Source organism: Syngnathus acus, chromosome 23 (assembly GCF_901709675.1).
Source record: "Syngnathus acus chromosome 23, fSynAcu1.2, whole genome shotgun sequence".
Lineage (NCBI taxonomy): Eukaryota > Metazoa > Chordata > Actinopteri > Syngnathiformes > Syngnathidae > Syngnathus > Syngnathus acus.
The window spans coordinates 4,106,363-4,120,776 of record NC_051107.1 but is presented as its reverse complement, the minus strand read 5'-3'; the positions used below and the strand labels follow the sequence as shown (position 1 = coordinate 4,120,776).

Genomic DNA, 14,414 nt, shown 5'->3' with positions numbered 1-14,414 from the left:
ATGACCAATTAATTAGCCGCCCCCTTTTTTTTTTTTAAGTCTCTCAATCTCTCTTTGCTGCACCAACAAAGTCAGTCACTGCAAAAATCATTGTCTTGCTTTGAAAAGGGTATATTTCAGAAAACTATTGTTTTACTTGTATCTACGTGTGTGATTGACAAACATTGATAAGAAAAAAAGTTAACTTATTTGGAGTTTATATTGTGTGTTTAGAGTTATGAATATCCCTTCTATTTGTTGCTATTACTAATTGTGTCATTTCTGAGATCTTTGCACTACTCCAACATTGTTGACAGAGAGATATTTTTGTATGGTAATCTTTAAAATAATGATTAAAAAAAAAAAACTCTTCTTTGACTGTTAAGCTTTTTCACACTTTCCTCACTGAGCGCAATTCTCTCATTGTTATTTCTAATTTATCTGTCACAGCTATATCAGTCTCTTTTTTGTATTCTGCATAAATGTATGATAATCATTTTTTGTAATCACGTGTGTATCCTAGAACAAAGATTGAAAAGTCCAGAATCGTATATTTGTATGGAGTTGTTGAAAAGATTCTGAATATTGCTGGGCTGTTTGTACACTGCTACCTTTGTCTGTGACTTCTTTACGTGTGCTCAAATGAATAAAAAACAAATTCAATTTACAGAGTTGACGCTTAGTGATTTTTTCCGTCCTGGGGCTACAGCACCACCTAGCGGCTGAAAAGCGACATTGCAATTTGACCTAGTTTTCACTCCGATGAAAAATGCTGAATATTGGTTGTTTGAATAGCGTTGAAATCTGTCAACTGTTCCAAACTATAAATATCAAGACGAGTCACATCGATTGCTTATAAATTCACTTTACTTTTCAATTGGATGAAATGCTTTAACAAGTGCATTTAAAAGGATGTTGGCACACCAATAATTTATTGGTGCTTGATAAAGCCACACATACAACCCCCATTTGTCCTACACAAAATGCTCTTTCACACTTTTGAAAAAAAGGAAAATATAAATAATGATAAAACATTCCTTGCCTATTTTGACTTCTACTGCGGTACGGCAGCTCATTACGAGTTGTCGTGATAGGTGGCGACCGCAAACCAGTGCGCAGCTAATGCAAGTGAGTTCCCGGCCGACTGAAAGTAAACTAGACTTAAATTGAAAGAGCGTTAGTGTTGCAGTCATATCAGGAAATTGGAATGATTGTGTGTGTGTGTGGGGGGGGAACTAAGGACCCAACGCCAAAGGACACTTAACCAGAATAGAAGAAACTGAAACTGTCTATAGTGCATCATCCATTTCCACATGGGCACCCTGTGAACTGCAATATGTCTCAAAGTAACACCACAGTGCATTTTTTACAAACTGGGCTGTTGTCAGTCCAATTGTAAATGTTGCGGCGAGGCAAAAGAAGAGGCGCGAATGTTCATGTCAGTCTTTTCGAAAGGACGCCATCCTCTGACGCTTGGAGGAAGGAAAGCAAACTTTTTTTCTCCAGAGTTCAGAGTTGGTGATGGCGGGTTTGCCGCTCTCTCCACATGGCGCTTGCCTCCGTCATGATCAGGGGAGTGATGAAAACAATGCTGCCCCCTGTCTGTAATGTCAACAAATCTTTTTGAGGCTAAAAAAAATCCCGCCACTTGTGAGGAATGTAAAATTAGCTTGAGGTTTGGTCTTACCATGACGACGAAGAAGTAGAACACAGACACCCAACCCAACTTGCTCTCGATTAGCGACACCAGGTACTGGAAAACAACCTCCGTTAATAAATTGAATTCCAGTCGCACGAGAGGGAAATACGCACCTGTCCCCCGGCAGCTCCGATACTTCCTGTGCCATCCACGATGCCGGTGACTGTGGCGAGAGCCTTCCGACTGCCCCTGATGGCGTCCTGCCTGCCCAGGTCAGCAGAAATAGCCGAGCTGATCATGTTGGACGGACCGCCGATGAAAAAGCCGGTGATGGCCAGCAGGGCGGCGTTGGTTGTCTTGTCGGCTGGCGAGTCTACAAAAATACAAGTTCTTGTATAACTTCTATTTCCTCGCTGGTGTTTTGATGCTACGTTGCGTGCGGGGGAGGAAAAAAAGTGAGGACTCACGGCTGTAGCCCACCAGAGAAGCCATGGCGAGCAAAAGACTTAAGGCCAAGACCGGGGAGCGCTTTCCCAGGAAGTCCGTTATCAGACCTTGAACGGTTCCACCTGACATTATAAAAAAAAAAAAAAAAAAATGTAAACAACGTTTAACTCAACCGTCGTTATCCTAAATCGCTCACCGATGATTCCTCCGACGTCATACCACATGGACAGCCGGTCGGCCTCGACTTCCTTCCAGCCGTAGTTGTTGCTCAAGTAAAAAGGAAGCCAGAAGAAGAAGGAGTAGTTGACCAGCTTCAGGCACGCGTACGCCAGCGAATACTAAAGCGAGCACAAATAAAGGGTCAAAGTTCACTCAGGGGGGAAATTATAAACCAGGATGCGCCAGAAGCTTACCGGCAGAACTCCGGGCAGGCAGAAAGCTTGGAAGAAGCCCACGGCTTTCGGGGACCCTTGGTCGCCATGCTGCGCTGAGTGGCAGTTTCGATCGTACTCCGCCTCCTCCTCCTCCTCGCTCATCAGAGGCCTGTGGGTGTCTGTGTCGACTGGGCCGAGTCCCGTCTGGCAATCCGTGCTCAGACCTGACGTGCGCAAATATTTTCCGTTGGCAACGAAAGCGGAGTACTCGCCAGCGTCTTCCTCACCGATTTCATTTGGGGAGGTGAGCAGGCCGAAGAAGAGCACGACGCCTCCGGCGAACTGCACCACCGACGTCACCAGGAAGGCATACTTGCAAAACACAACACCCTCAGCTCATCTTTGTTTACAAAATACGGCTAACACGCGTTTTCTTACCTCGTAGCCGTACTTGAGCACGCTGGACGCCAGGAAGGCTCCCAGGATGTTGCCCACCGACGCGCATGCGCTCCACAGACCAAACACGAAGCCGCGCCTGAAAAACAAAAACCGCTTCCTCGTGAGTGACTTTACAAGTCCGGCCGCTAAGCCTCCCTTGGAGATGATAAATGATCGTCTTTGTGCTAGCGCGCACGCACCCAGTCTTGCCGAACCAGTTGGCCATGACGGCGACGATACAAGGCCAGACGGTGGACTGGAGCAACCCGTTCAGCACCCACAGGCTGCAGTAGAGGTAGACGTTGTAGATGTGGAGCCACTCGGTCAAGGTGCCGAATGCAACGTTCTGCCAAAAATCCGCAGTGAATAAAAGAAGGCCTTGAAAAAAAAAGTGTTGACGTGCTCACTCACCACAGCAGCGGAGCCGCACAGGCCGAAGCAGAGCACATAGCGCAGGTTCACCCTGTCGCCAATCACGCCGCTCAGATACAAACCCTGCGTGGAGAAAAATAAACACAATTAAACGAGGTGAGAAGCAACACTGGATGTTAATCCGCCTCACCACAGCGTAGGAGAAAAGGAAGATGGAGTCCAGAGCTCCCAGGAAGAGCGTCGCCTGCTCTTCATTGGCAAACAGTTGGTTCTTCTCCCATGTCTGAAAAACAAACAGACGTTCGAAAATGAGCCATCAATTAGCAATTTTTTAAACCATCTAAGAGAAGCCGTACCTCGCCAGGCGAGAAAGCGGGAGCGCTGCCATTTTGGAGAGAAGGCGTCCACTGGGCGGAAATGCTCACTTTCACATTGCTGAAGGTTTTCCTGGATGCATGGAGGAACACATAGCTGGGGCGGCGACACAAAAAGGGATTTATATTATTAGTTTGAGCTGAGCGTTTGTTTACTTTTCTTTTGTCACACATGAATTGCGGGTAACAGGACATTCGAGTCGGCGAGCGTCTAAAAACAGGAAACGGAGCAGGAAACCAACTCAGCTTTTCTGTTGATCTTCGCCCCGATTAAACATTAACGCGACCAGCAAACATTCAACAAAGGAAGGCGCAGCGGGTCGATATAAAAAACACTTTCCATTTGCACTTGCGGGTCAGGCAACCTGCTATGGACACTTAAAATCAATATACATGGTTCACACTACCCTGACAACATGTGGGCCGAGAACTTTTGACCCGCGTAAATATCGTACATGGCTTCACGCCTTGTTTCGAAACTACATTCCGGATGTCCAAGCACAAGAAAAGCACCAGTAACACACAAGACAGTCAATATTCAGGGTGGGGAGGAAAATTCCCAAATTACCTAAAGAAGGTAAGGAGGAAGGCGACCAGGTGATGATGGGTGTACTGTGACAGGTAGCCACAGCATGAGGGAGGCATCACAGGGGTGACCGCAAGGTGGAGGAGAATTTGGAGGTCGGTTCTGGGGAGGTGAGGGATCTTCAGGGTGGGTGCGAAAAAAGGAAGGGGTTGAGCTAAAAGGTCGGGCGGGACAAGCACATCACACGGGGCGAACGCCTGGAAAGAGGGAAGTCAATGTTAAGCGTTGCATGAGAAGAAGAGCTTTCACTTTCAAGTTATTTTTGTGTCCAAGTTTCATTTGCTTGTAATATAACGTCAAAACTTGAGGAAGTGAAAGCAATTAAAAACATTCTGCAATTAAAAATATTCTCACTCGTTCTGCAGCACCAAAGTGAATTTAATTATCAGCTATCGATCATTTTTTCAATCAAGGTAGTCTGAACTTTCGACTCAATTTCACTGTGCACAGGAAATGACATGTGGCATTTTGTACCTTGAACGCAGCACCACTCTCTTGCCAAATTCGTAATGTTTAATTAACGCTTATTTCAAGAATTAGCTTTTCTTACACACAATGCCCTCGTTATGAATTTAAAGTTATATAACCGTACCGCCTCACATGAATATTTTCTCGTTTTTGGGAGAAATAAGAATTAATACACGTCGATCATGTTGTGCTTCATTAAACTGAGGCATTTAATTGTTGCGACAGAGCCTCTATTTACGCCACCGGCGCTTTTCTCGGAAAAGAGAAACAACCCGCAAGAAAGCAAAAAAAAAAGAAAAAGAATTTTAAATGGGAAAGAAACCAGCTCTTACCTCCCAGCTCGAGTTGCGGTATAAGCTAGCAGCTCGCTTTGGCCATAAACATCTGTTTACAGTGGGAGTAGCGTCATAGTGACGTCACTATACGGGTATACGCTTGACTGAGGAGCTACCGCCCTCTGCGGGCCAGGGGTCGAATTACAGCACAATAAATCTCAAAATTTGCACTGCAGAAGTGGTAAAAGTATTCACTCAGTATTCAGACTGCAACTAAGTTGAAGTACTCGTGCCAAAAAAGGTGTAAATTTATAAAAACAAAGAGTAGGATGCTAAAAATTATATCAGCCTAATTTGTTATGTTTGCAAATACATGCCTATCAACTCATGTAAAAAGAAAAAAACTACATTTCAAATCAAATGCCTGAATGGGAAAAAGCACATCAAGAAAGTCACGTGTGCAACCTCCCCAGAGAAAGCGAGCGAGAGAGAGTTCAGGCTCTGTGTAGAGAGAGTAAATGAGAGACGAAGGATGTCGTGGAGCAAATGAATGGAGCGAGATCCTCTTGGATTGCAACTGTCCACGAGTCACAGTGATGGATTCTTTCGACGGAGCATCCAGTCCTCTTGTCTTATTAAACCAGCAGGTAAGTCGAAAACCTGTCATTTTGAATTTGATGTGAATTGTGTGTGCTTTGTGTTTGCCTTAAAATATTCTTCACGATTAGGATGGCGCCCTAAAAACAGAAAAAATTATTATTCCCACGGTAGTAAAAGAAAAACTGCATATTTAAGTCATACAGTATAAGATCGAAATCAGTAAATGCGGAAAAGCAGAAGAAAAATGTGCATTTCCGAATTCTGAACAATAAACGCCTCAATATCTCAAGCCAGCGTTTGGGAAATAAAAGCCACATTTGCCTTGCGGTCGCCAACGAATCCATTCAGGAGCACAACGTTTCTCCAATTAGGGCTTCCCATTTCCTCTGGTTTATTTATTAAAACATAATAGTTTGCTGAAACGGGCCAAAGTCCAACTATGTGTTTATTTTGCAAAGACCGATGAGAGGAAAACACTCGGGGGTTCATAGGCCTCTCAGGCTCCATTTTCCCACCGTTGCTGGAAAGGGACGCTCTCAAGTGACTCGTTGGGGAGTTCAGGACGACTCTTAGAAGTCTGTTAAGCGTTTTATCGGCAGAATATGGTCACATTTATTTATAGAGCATGACTGTTCTATTCAAGCTGGGGTGTGCAGACTTTTGAGATTACAGGATGACATTTTTTTGTTTCCTAATGTGTTTAGATCAAATCAGGGTTGTCATTACAGTGAGAGAAGTGCTGAAGCTAACGATGGACCATCGAAGTGATGGCAACAGTTTTTCGATGGGCAACAAGCTCCCCGGCACCATCAAGGCCAAGATCTCTCTTTGGGAGGGAAAAGAACCTTCCAAGTCCTCCTCTCCGAGCTTGAAGAGAAAAGAGCAGATTGAGCCCGAATACGTCACAAAAGACCAGTTAGAAAAAAAAACATTCAATGAAGATACGAGGGCAGTGTTTACGCTTTTTAAGAAGCTGGACGCCATGGGTTCCAATCACGGGAAGACCCCGCCGGAGCTTGGGAACTACTTCAGCCCGCCGAACAAGGACAAACAAGCGGAGGGGAAGAGGAAAGACGATTTGTACGCAGAGTCGGGGTCCCCCCCTGTTAACCCACTCCCCAAACCCAAGCGTACTTTCCAGCACCCCGCTACAAAAGGGCAGCGCAATCTCCCTCCACTGCCCAAAACTGCCTCGACAACTTTGCCTGGTGCTGACAGGGGACGACAAAACTACCACGACAGGTAAAACCGGCGTAAATTTGTTTCTTTTATTATTCTTTTATGAATAAAAATGAACATTTGCTTCGATTTATTTGAACTCAAAGCTGCGGTGTTCCACAAGGGTCTATTATTGCCCCCCTGGAGTTCTCTGCTATTGTTCTTCATTAATTTTCATTTCCACAGGAGAAGACTTGAGCGTGACATTCCGGCTTCACGACATTTACTGACTCTGGAGCATCACTATGAAGACATACTTGGTAACGCCACAATGAAAATGAAATGTGACCTATTTTGATTTCAATTTGTCTTCTCCCAGAGAGAGAGAACCCATACGAGGATATCGAGTTAGAGAGTCAATGCTCCCAGCAGTCATCTTTACCTTCTTCTCCGGGCGCTGACACAAGCAAGGTTACAATATCTCATCGGATCTTAATCAATAAGGGGGATCGTGGAGTCATGGTTTCCCACTGAGAGTCCTTCTCCCCAGGCATCAAGGCCCGGATTCTTCAGGCAGAATTCCGCCAGGAGTTTTAAGCTGTTGGACCTGCGTCGGGGTAACCGGCAGAACAGCGGTGTGTTTTCCCCGTCCCAGCTCAGCCCCCCGTCAACCCCGACTGACACCTCGTCGGACCCCTACAGCCGGACCTACCGCAGGATTCCAACGGTACGTTTCGTGAAATAATTGATTTGATTGGAATTTTAAAAATATTTTTGAAGGTGGTGCTGAGGATCAACAGTATCTTTGAGGCTCGGATCGGGAAAAAACACCTACGGAGGATTTATCATTATGCTGAAACCAGCTCAGGGAGAGGTGATCACTTTTGGACTGTTCAGTTCTATAGAACTTTAATATGGTCAATAAAACTGACAGATTTTTTTTTAATTCACAGTAACGGACGAAAACAGCGATTCTGAGAGTGAATTTGAAGAGCGAGCTAAAGGTAGGGAACTTCTCTGAAGGGCTTTGCAAGTTTTTCCTTCATGGACTCTTTGGTTCCGACGCAGCCCACCAACAGAGGCTGGTCTCGGTGCAGTCCATACTGAGCCCCCCGAGCCAGAGCAACAATACCAAAGCCAGAAACTTGGATAATAATCACCACCGGCAGCTTTTGGAGTACTTCTTAGTTGTGTCGCTACAGAAGGCCAAAGCGGGCGGCCAGTATGTCCCTGAAGTAACACAGCAGTTCCCCCCAAAGGTCAGAAATGGTTTGATCCAGATTTGATTGCAGCCGATAATGACATTTTGATGTTGTTTTGTTGCAGCTGGAACGAAACTTTAAATTCTTGAAGGACACGGAGAATCAGCTCAAGGTTATTCCCAAATTTTGTTTCCCAGATATGAACGACTGGGAGCCGGCAGACAGCTACCCAAGGTGAGGTCATGTCAAATATATTCATTTACAACACAACTTTTTTCTTCATTCTTAATTAATCTTCATTTACACTGTAATATTCATAAATAAATTACAATTGATTGCATAATTGCTTATGAATTATACATTTAAATGTTTTTCTACTGATAAATTTCATTTGAATATTTACAGTTAATCAACACTCAACCAAAATCATAAAAACATTTTAATTCACCAATTTTGTGAAAAACAAAGCAACAACAAAACTCTATGGTGTTCCACAAGGCTCTATCATTGCCCCCCTCAAGTTCTCTGAATCCTTAATTTACTATCATTTTCAATGTTTACTTAATGTGACCCTCACTTACATGAGTGATTTATTCAGAATTCAGAATATAGAACCAAGTGGTCCATATGTGACCCCTGGTTCACCCTTGGATTATCCAGTCATTAGCAATGTCTATTTTTAAACTGTGCAGTCATAACATACCAATCACAACTCTATTTGTGTATTTAACACAACTCGTCCTCCCTTAGTGAGACGTTCTCCTTCGTATTGACTGGGGAGGATGGGAGCAGAAGGTTCGGATACTGCCGCCGTTTACTGGTAAATAACATTTGAACAAAAAAAATAAAGAAGAGCTGCCAGCGAACAGGAAGCGAGCAAATACCGACCATCACGGCTGAATAAATAACTGTGCCAAAAATGCTGGCATGCCTGTGGGAAAACAGGAAGTGTGTGTCTGGGAAAGTGTGTACGGCATGTTTGCATGCATTGTGTCGAGCACTGATTCGCAACCATTGTGTCTTACTTCGTGATTATTTGTGACATATATAGATCGTCTGTGTGTTGGTTTCAGCCTACTGGTCGAGGAAAACGTCTACCAGAGGTCTACTGCATCGTCAGCCGTCTCGGCTGTTTTAAATTATTCTCCAAGGTTCTTGACGCAAAAATCTTTTTCCTTCCATTTGTGTGTTGGTTGTGGTGATGTGTGTGACCACTGTACCGTAGGTGCTGGATGAGGTGGAAAGGCGAAGAGCTCTGTCTCCCGCTCTGGTGCAGCCCTTCATGAGAGCCATCATGGAGGCCCAGTTTCCAGCTCCGGGCAGGACCATCACAGTCAAGACTTTCCTTCCCGGCTCGGGCACGGAGGTACAATGTGGTCTGTAGAAAAAAGGTTTTTAGGTTAATTTTTTGTATTTTTCCGCCCCTGGTAGGTAATGGAACTGTGTCGACCGTCCGACTCGCATTTGGAGCACGTGGACTTTGAGTGTCTTTTTTCCTGCCTGAGTTTGCGGCTGCTTCTCAGGGTGTTTGCTTCTCTGCTTCTGGAACGCAGGGTCATCTTTACTGCTGATAAACTCAGGTTTGGGCAGAATATACTACTTCACCACTAGATGGCAGAAGATAGAATTAAACTGTATGTCCAGTACCCTGTCCCAGTGCTGCCATGCGGTAGTGGCGCTTCTCTACCCGTTTGTGTGGCAGCACACCTACATCCCCGTGCTCCCCTCTGCCATGCTGGACATCGTGTGCACCCCCACCCCTTTCATCGTGGGCCTGCTGTCCGGTTCCTTGCCTCAGCTCACCGAGCTCCCCCTTGAAGAGGTCAGCCAAGTTTTCACACACTAAAAAGTCAAATCCCTCAAATGATGCCGATTTGTCACTGCGCAGGTTCTGGTGGTGGATCTAGGGAAAAGTCGATTTCTAAAACAGGTGGGTTCTTTATGAAAGCTTGCAATGTAGAGACCCTGAAGTATTTTTGGCCTCTTTTTAAGATGGATGACGAAGACTCCATCCTGCCTTCTAAGCTTCAGTCCGCTCTGGAGAATGTTTTGGAGAGGAGAAAAGAGCTTGCTGGTGGAGGTGACACCATCAATGGTAATGCACATGGAAAAAAATATTCTTTATGAGAATTTAGAGAACTTGAGGGGACCGACAGTAGAGCCTTGGGGAACACCACATTTCTTCTGTCTTTATATTATTGTTGGATAATTGCTGAGATAGTCGCGACTCACTTTATAGACCACCTGAGCACCGTTGTGTCCGAGGCCTTTGTTCGGTTCTTCGTGGAGCTGGTAGGCCACTATCCCCTCTTCTTCTTCAACGAACGGGAGGGCGAGGTCTCCACCACGCCGCCGCTTCCTTGCTCCTTCCAGCGGGAGGCCTTCCGGAAGGCCGTCCCATCCAAGACCACGAGGCGCTTCCTGGAGGTCTTTATGGAGACGCAGATGTTCTGCTGGTTCATCCAAGAGAGGGAGCTTCACGGACCTAGCCTGAGAGGTAACGATAGTGGGGTTTTTTTTATGGGATTTTGCAGTATGGTACAATAAACAGAGATTCACTTTTTCAATGTCTCCTCAGGGCTTTTTGAAATGAGGGTGCATGAATATCTAGACACCATCCACGAGAGTGAACACCGCAGGGTTAATAGGTTTCTCAAAGGTTTAGGTGAGGATATTTACTATTTTTAGCTTCAGAGATGTCAATTCTGATGCTAAAGCACGGTTGCATCCTATCCAAGTCTAACGTGATTTTTTTTTCTCCCCCACAGGAAACAGAATGAGATTTCTGTCTAAGAAATAAAGACCCAGGGAAGACTCAAAGCACTTCCAAAAAAATGAGACTGTCATAATATCCAGCTGCATCCACTAGGAGGCAGCAGTAAGGTTTTTGTGATTGGGTACGAGCAGCACAGTTTAAGGCCAACACTCACTGTTCCAATCTTTAGGTACACCTGCACGTTTCTGAGGAATGGCAGAAATTGTCCTGGGTCAATTTGACCCGGCTTTAACTATCAAAAAGTGTCTGAAATGGGAAAAGTAATCCCAATAAACATTATTTATATGTCATTATTTTCTTTCCTTACACTTGTTTCCCGGAATGAGTAAAGACGCCCCTGGGTCAATTTGACCCACATCAAGTTGTCTTATCGAAATATGTCAAAAGGGTCATATTAAACACTGTTTCAATGTGAAAAGAAAGCCTCCCGATATGTTTATTCTCAGCCACAGCAAAAGTTTTCCTGAGTCAGAAACGCGGCTTGTTAAAAGGCAACCAAAAAAAAAAAATGATGTGCTCATTCAGCATTCACGTGCCAAATGTACCCGATGACTGATCCACATGCCACACATCCACTAACCACACAACTGCTGTGTTTGTGTGGTAAAAGGCACTGAGGCCTCGTAGTCACAAAGAGTCGGTGGCCGCAAACACTATTCTTGTCATGTGAGTCATGGGAATAAAACTGGCCGCAAAGAGGAAAAGCACATCTTTTGTCGCTGTGAAAGCATAACACAGGTGCGGAGAAAAGAACATAGTAGCGTATTGTGTCGGCCTGAGAAAGCCTCGGGGGCTGGTGTGCCGTCGCATCCAACCGTCGCCCCGATGGACATATGTTGATGCATAAACACAAATGGGCTGCAAACTCAATGCACATGCAGATTAAATAGGTTAATGAACCAGGAACAAAAAAAAAGTCTATCAGAAAATGATTCTATTTGAGAATACTGTATGGATTTAGAGAATACGAGGGGACCCGTAATAGAACCTTGCGGACCACCACATTTTATATCTATATAAACAGCTTAGTAAAATAGAGTAAATCTGTCAGTGGTTAAGAAATCATAAGTCACGGCTCCATCTGCTCCCCCAGGTGGTGAAGCGGTGACGCCACAGGCCGATTTCGTCAAGAGGGCGCAGAGAGAGAGAGAGAACTGACAGCTGCTGACAGATTGCTCGCTGGGGTTCTGGTGGTGGTGGGGTTGGGTGGGGGGGGGGGGGGTCACTTGTGGCCAGGTGCCATAACTCAAAACGGTCCCAGACAGCTTTTCCGCTATACACCTGGGCTTCAGCTCAAACCGACGGTCGCGTTATTGCGGAGGTAATTATGGTTTAAATCAATTCCAGTCAGTGAGGGTTGACCCCCCCCGGAGCTTTGCAACTTCTCTGCAGAATATCCTGCTCCACACGTGTGTCACATGTTTTTGCTCACTAAGCGGGAGAATGCTTATCTTCCTCTCGGGGGAAGGGGGGGGTGTTTTTATACCCGTTTTAGTGTCTCGCAAAGTCAACAAAGGGAAATGTAAAAGTCGTCCAGGTCCTGAAGTCGCAAAGCATCACCCTCCTACTGTCACCGTTATATTTGAGTTGATGTTTTTAATCAAATTGGCTAGAAAATAAGTTCTGGACACTCTTAGAACTGAGAGCAGAGTTCTGTCTGTCTTTTGAGTGTGATAAAAATCAGGAAGGGGGGGGGGGGGCAAACTTCGACAGCACTGTATGTAAAGTATCAAGCAAACTTCACAGCCCATTAAAAGTCAACCACCGACTTGACATGACTTCTCTCTAGGGATTTATTGACCTCATTTTCAAGTTTGAGAACCACATTTGAGGCTCCCCCGAGGTGGCCTTGTACTAATTACATGATTTATGGAGTACGGCGCGCTTTGGGGAAGGTGCGGTAACCCGGCGTCACTTGTCATCAGTCACAACGGAAAGTGGATGTCATTTTCCTTGGTACTTTTTAAAACCTTCCGCCATGCCCATCAATCAAACAACCTGAATGAACATTTGTGTCTATTACGCTAATATCCCTTGTGTAATATGAGATTTTGTATATATTATTCTAGGTTGCCTTGGAGTATTTTCATCAAATGATAAATTTCTCCTCTAAAGTGAGTTTGATTTACTGTAAAACGGCACACGCAAACGGTGTATTTGGAAATCGTCACGCATGGCTGCTTGTTGTTCTGGCTGCAGGTGCAACGTCCAGCTGCGTGCCTGAGTCATTTCCGATGGCCATCAAAGCCCATTTGGGAATTCTGGCAATTGTAATTCCCACAGAAATTACCCGTGAATGCTCGGGGATACTTTTGCCCATAATCAGGAAATGAAAGGGAGGACTGAAGTGAAAGCTAATTAAAAAAAAAAAAAGATTTACCAATTCAAATCGTTTTTCCTTACACCCTTAATGACAAAGAGTACAAGATCTTATTGGAGTAGTTTTGACTATACCAGCAGTAATAGAAAACGTACTATTCTTCTTCATTTGCGTGACTGTAATATTCCGCCCCCTGGTGGCCAAGATGGGCAAGTGAGAAGAAACAGCACAATGAATGAATTGCAATATCAAATCACATCAAGTTACTCTATTTCTAGACGGATATTAAAGACAGCTAATTTTAATGATTAAAAAACACAGGTCTATGTTTGCCCTCCTTTCATAGTATTAAAAATAAAAAAACAAAAAACGGAGACGGCACGCAAGGAGGATGACGAGTCCGGCTCGGGCCACACACGTGGATTTCGCAGACCTGATGAGGCTGCGTCACTCCGGACTCCCGACTGTCTCCTCGTGGTCTGCAGCTGCATGTGTATTTCCACGTTGCTATTACACCAGAGGCTCAAAATATTACCCCCGCCCCCCCATCCCGCCGAACTTTAAGCAAACGGGCAAACAATTCTCATCCCACACCGTTGACAAGTCTCTCCCAGCATCTTAGGAGTGTGTGTGTGTGTGTGTAGCCTCTAGAGTGGACACGCACTCTTGCACTCCAAGTTGTGGGGAGTCTTTGTCAGCCCAGTTCCAGGGTGGTCCGCGCCATTGGTACATAAACTCATCTCTCCCCTTTTTGTGCTTTGTGTGTGTTCTCAAAAGTTTCTTTGAACGCATTTAAATGCTTTCTATGATTTGCTCTTTGCAACAGGATCCTAATTTGGATCAATTATACGCCATTAAAAAATATGCACGAGGTGGGTTTCTAGTTTTGTTTTCTCAAGGCCAAAAAAAAAAAGAGTAATTGAAATTTATTTCTCTTCACTCCCCATATGAACGATGAATGTCTCAACAAAAGCGAGCCTCCTAGTAGTTAAATTACGAGCCGGGTAACATTTCATTCCGAGCGAGCGCGGGGTTTATTAAATTCAACGCTCGAGTGCGGGCACGTTTACAAGCCCGGCCCGAAGTTTTCCTCCTTCTTCCTTTTTCTTTGCCGAGCCGCTCGCCGGCCAACGTCAACATGAAGACTGCCGGTCGGTCGACAACAATCTTTTTTTTTTTTCTCTCTCTCTCTCTCTCTCTCTCCACCATCTGCAAAAATTCTGCCTGGAAATGTGATCTAGTCAAGAACAGTCGAGAGCGGCCCTGCTTAAAAACTCATTTGGACGACTAAGTGTGGTGTTTTTAACAAAGCGTTCAGTTGGCGATGCGCCACTTGCAATTTGTCTTCAAGATGTCAACTTGGTCATCCATCATTGTGCGTAATCGTCGCCTTATCTGCTGGTGGT

The 14,414-nt window shown here is 44.9% G+C and overlaps 2 protein-coding genes across 3 annotated transcripts; one reads left to right on the top strand and one right to left on the bottom strand.

The window, feature by feature from the left end:
• Positions 1 to 24: 24 nt before the first annotated feature.
• slc37a3 (solute carrier family 37 member 3) lies at positions 25 to 9,263 on the bottom strand. 2 transcript variants are annotated; one of them, XM_037242549.1, is made up of 14 exons: positions 9,133 to 9,263; positions 4,192 to 4,406; positions 3,606 to 3,720; positions 3,440 to 3,532; positions 3,289 to 3,372; positions 3,078 to 3,223; positions 2,878 to 2,974; positions 2,727 to 2,811; positions 2,479 to 2,663; positions 2,262 to 2,403; positions 2,086 to 2,187; positions 1,792 to 1,991; positions 1,667 to 1,732; positions 25 to 1,581 (listed from the first exon to the last, which is right to left on the bottom strand). In XM_037242549.1, the coding sequence occupies exons 2-14, from the start codon at positions 4,266 to 4,268 to the stop codon at positions 1,489 to 1,491; spliced, it is 1,485 nt and encodes a 494-aa protein (XP_037098444.1). In that variant the 5' UTR covers positions 4,269 to 4,406; positions 9,133 to 9,263; the 3' UTR covers positions 25 to 1,488. The 2 variants fall into 2 exon arrangements, with proteins under 2 accessions (XP_037098444.1, XP_037098443.1); XM_037242548.1 differs by lacking the exon at positions 9,133 to 9,263 and adding an exon at positions 5,010 to 5,218.
• LOC119116858 (DENN domain-containing protein 2A-like) lies at positions 5,375 to 11,094 on the top strand. The gene is made up of 19 exons (XM_037242547.1): positions 5,375 to 5,599; positions 6,257 to 6,794; positions 6,957 to 7,030; positions 7,090 to 7,181; positions 7,261 to 7,437; positions 7,491 to 7,584; positions 7,664 to 7,714; positions 7,779 to 7,969; positions 8,037 to 8,146; positions 8,663 to 8,732; positions 8,986 to 9,063; positions 9,138 to 9,278; positions 9,344 to 9,492; positions 9,557 to 9,734; positions 9,801 to 9,842; positions 9,905 to 10,007; positions 10,152 to 10,409; positions 10,491 to 10,577; positions 10,681 to 11,094. Exons 1-19 carry the CDS (start codon positions 5,503 to 5,505, stop codon positions 10,710 to 10,712), a joined length of 2,562 nt encoding a protein of 853 aa, XP_037098442.1. The 5' UTR covers positions 5,375 to 5,502; the 3' UTR covers positions 10,713 to 11,094.
• The last annotated feature ends 3,320 nt before the right edge of the window (positions 11,095 to 14,414 follow it).

What these genes read in the sequence shown, in the direction of transcription:
- slc37a3 (XM_037242549.1), bottom strand. Translation starts at nt 4,268, where the DNA reads ATGCCTCCCTCATGCTGTGGCTACCTGTCACAGTACACCCATCATCAC. An exon ending in CCGCTTTCTCGCCTGGCGAG is followed by an intron (nt 3,533 to 3,605) that starts GTACGGCTTCTC and finishes TTTGTTTTTCAG; the next exon opens with ACATGGGAGAAGAACCAACT. An exon ending in TCGGAGCTGCCGGGGGACAG is followed by an intron (nt 1,733 to 1,791) that starts GTGCGTATTTCC and finishes GTTGTTTTCCAG; the next exon opens with TACCTGGTGTCGCTAATCGA.
- LOC119116858 (XM_037242547.1), top strand. Translation starts at nt 5,503, where the DNA reads ATGGAGCGAGATCCTCTTGGATTGCAACTGTCCACGAGTCACAGTGAT. An exon ending in TTCCCGGCTCGGGCACGGAG is followed by an intron (nt 9,279 to 9,343) that starts GTACAATGTGGT and finishes CGCCCCTGGTAG; the next exon opens with GTAATGGAACTGTGTCGACC. An exon ending in TGGAGGTGACACCATCAATG is followed by an intron (nt 10,008 to 10,151) that starts GTAATGCACATG and finishes CTCACTTTATAG; the next exon opens with ACCACCTGAGCACCGTTGTG.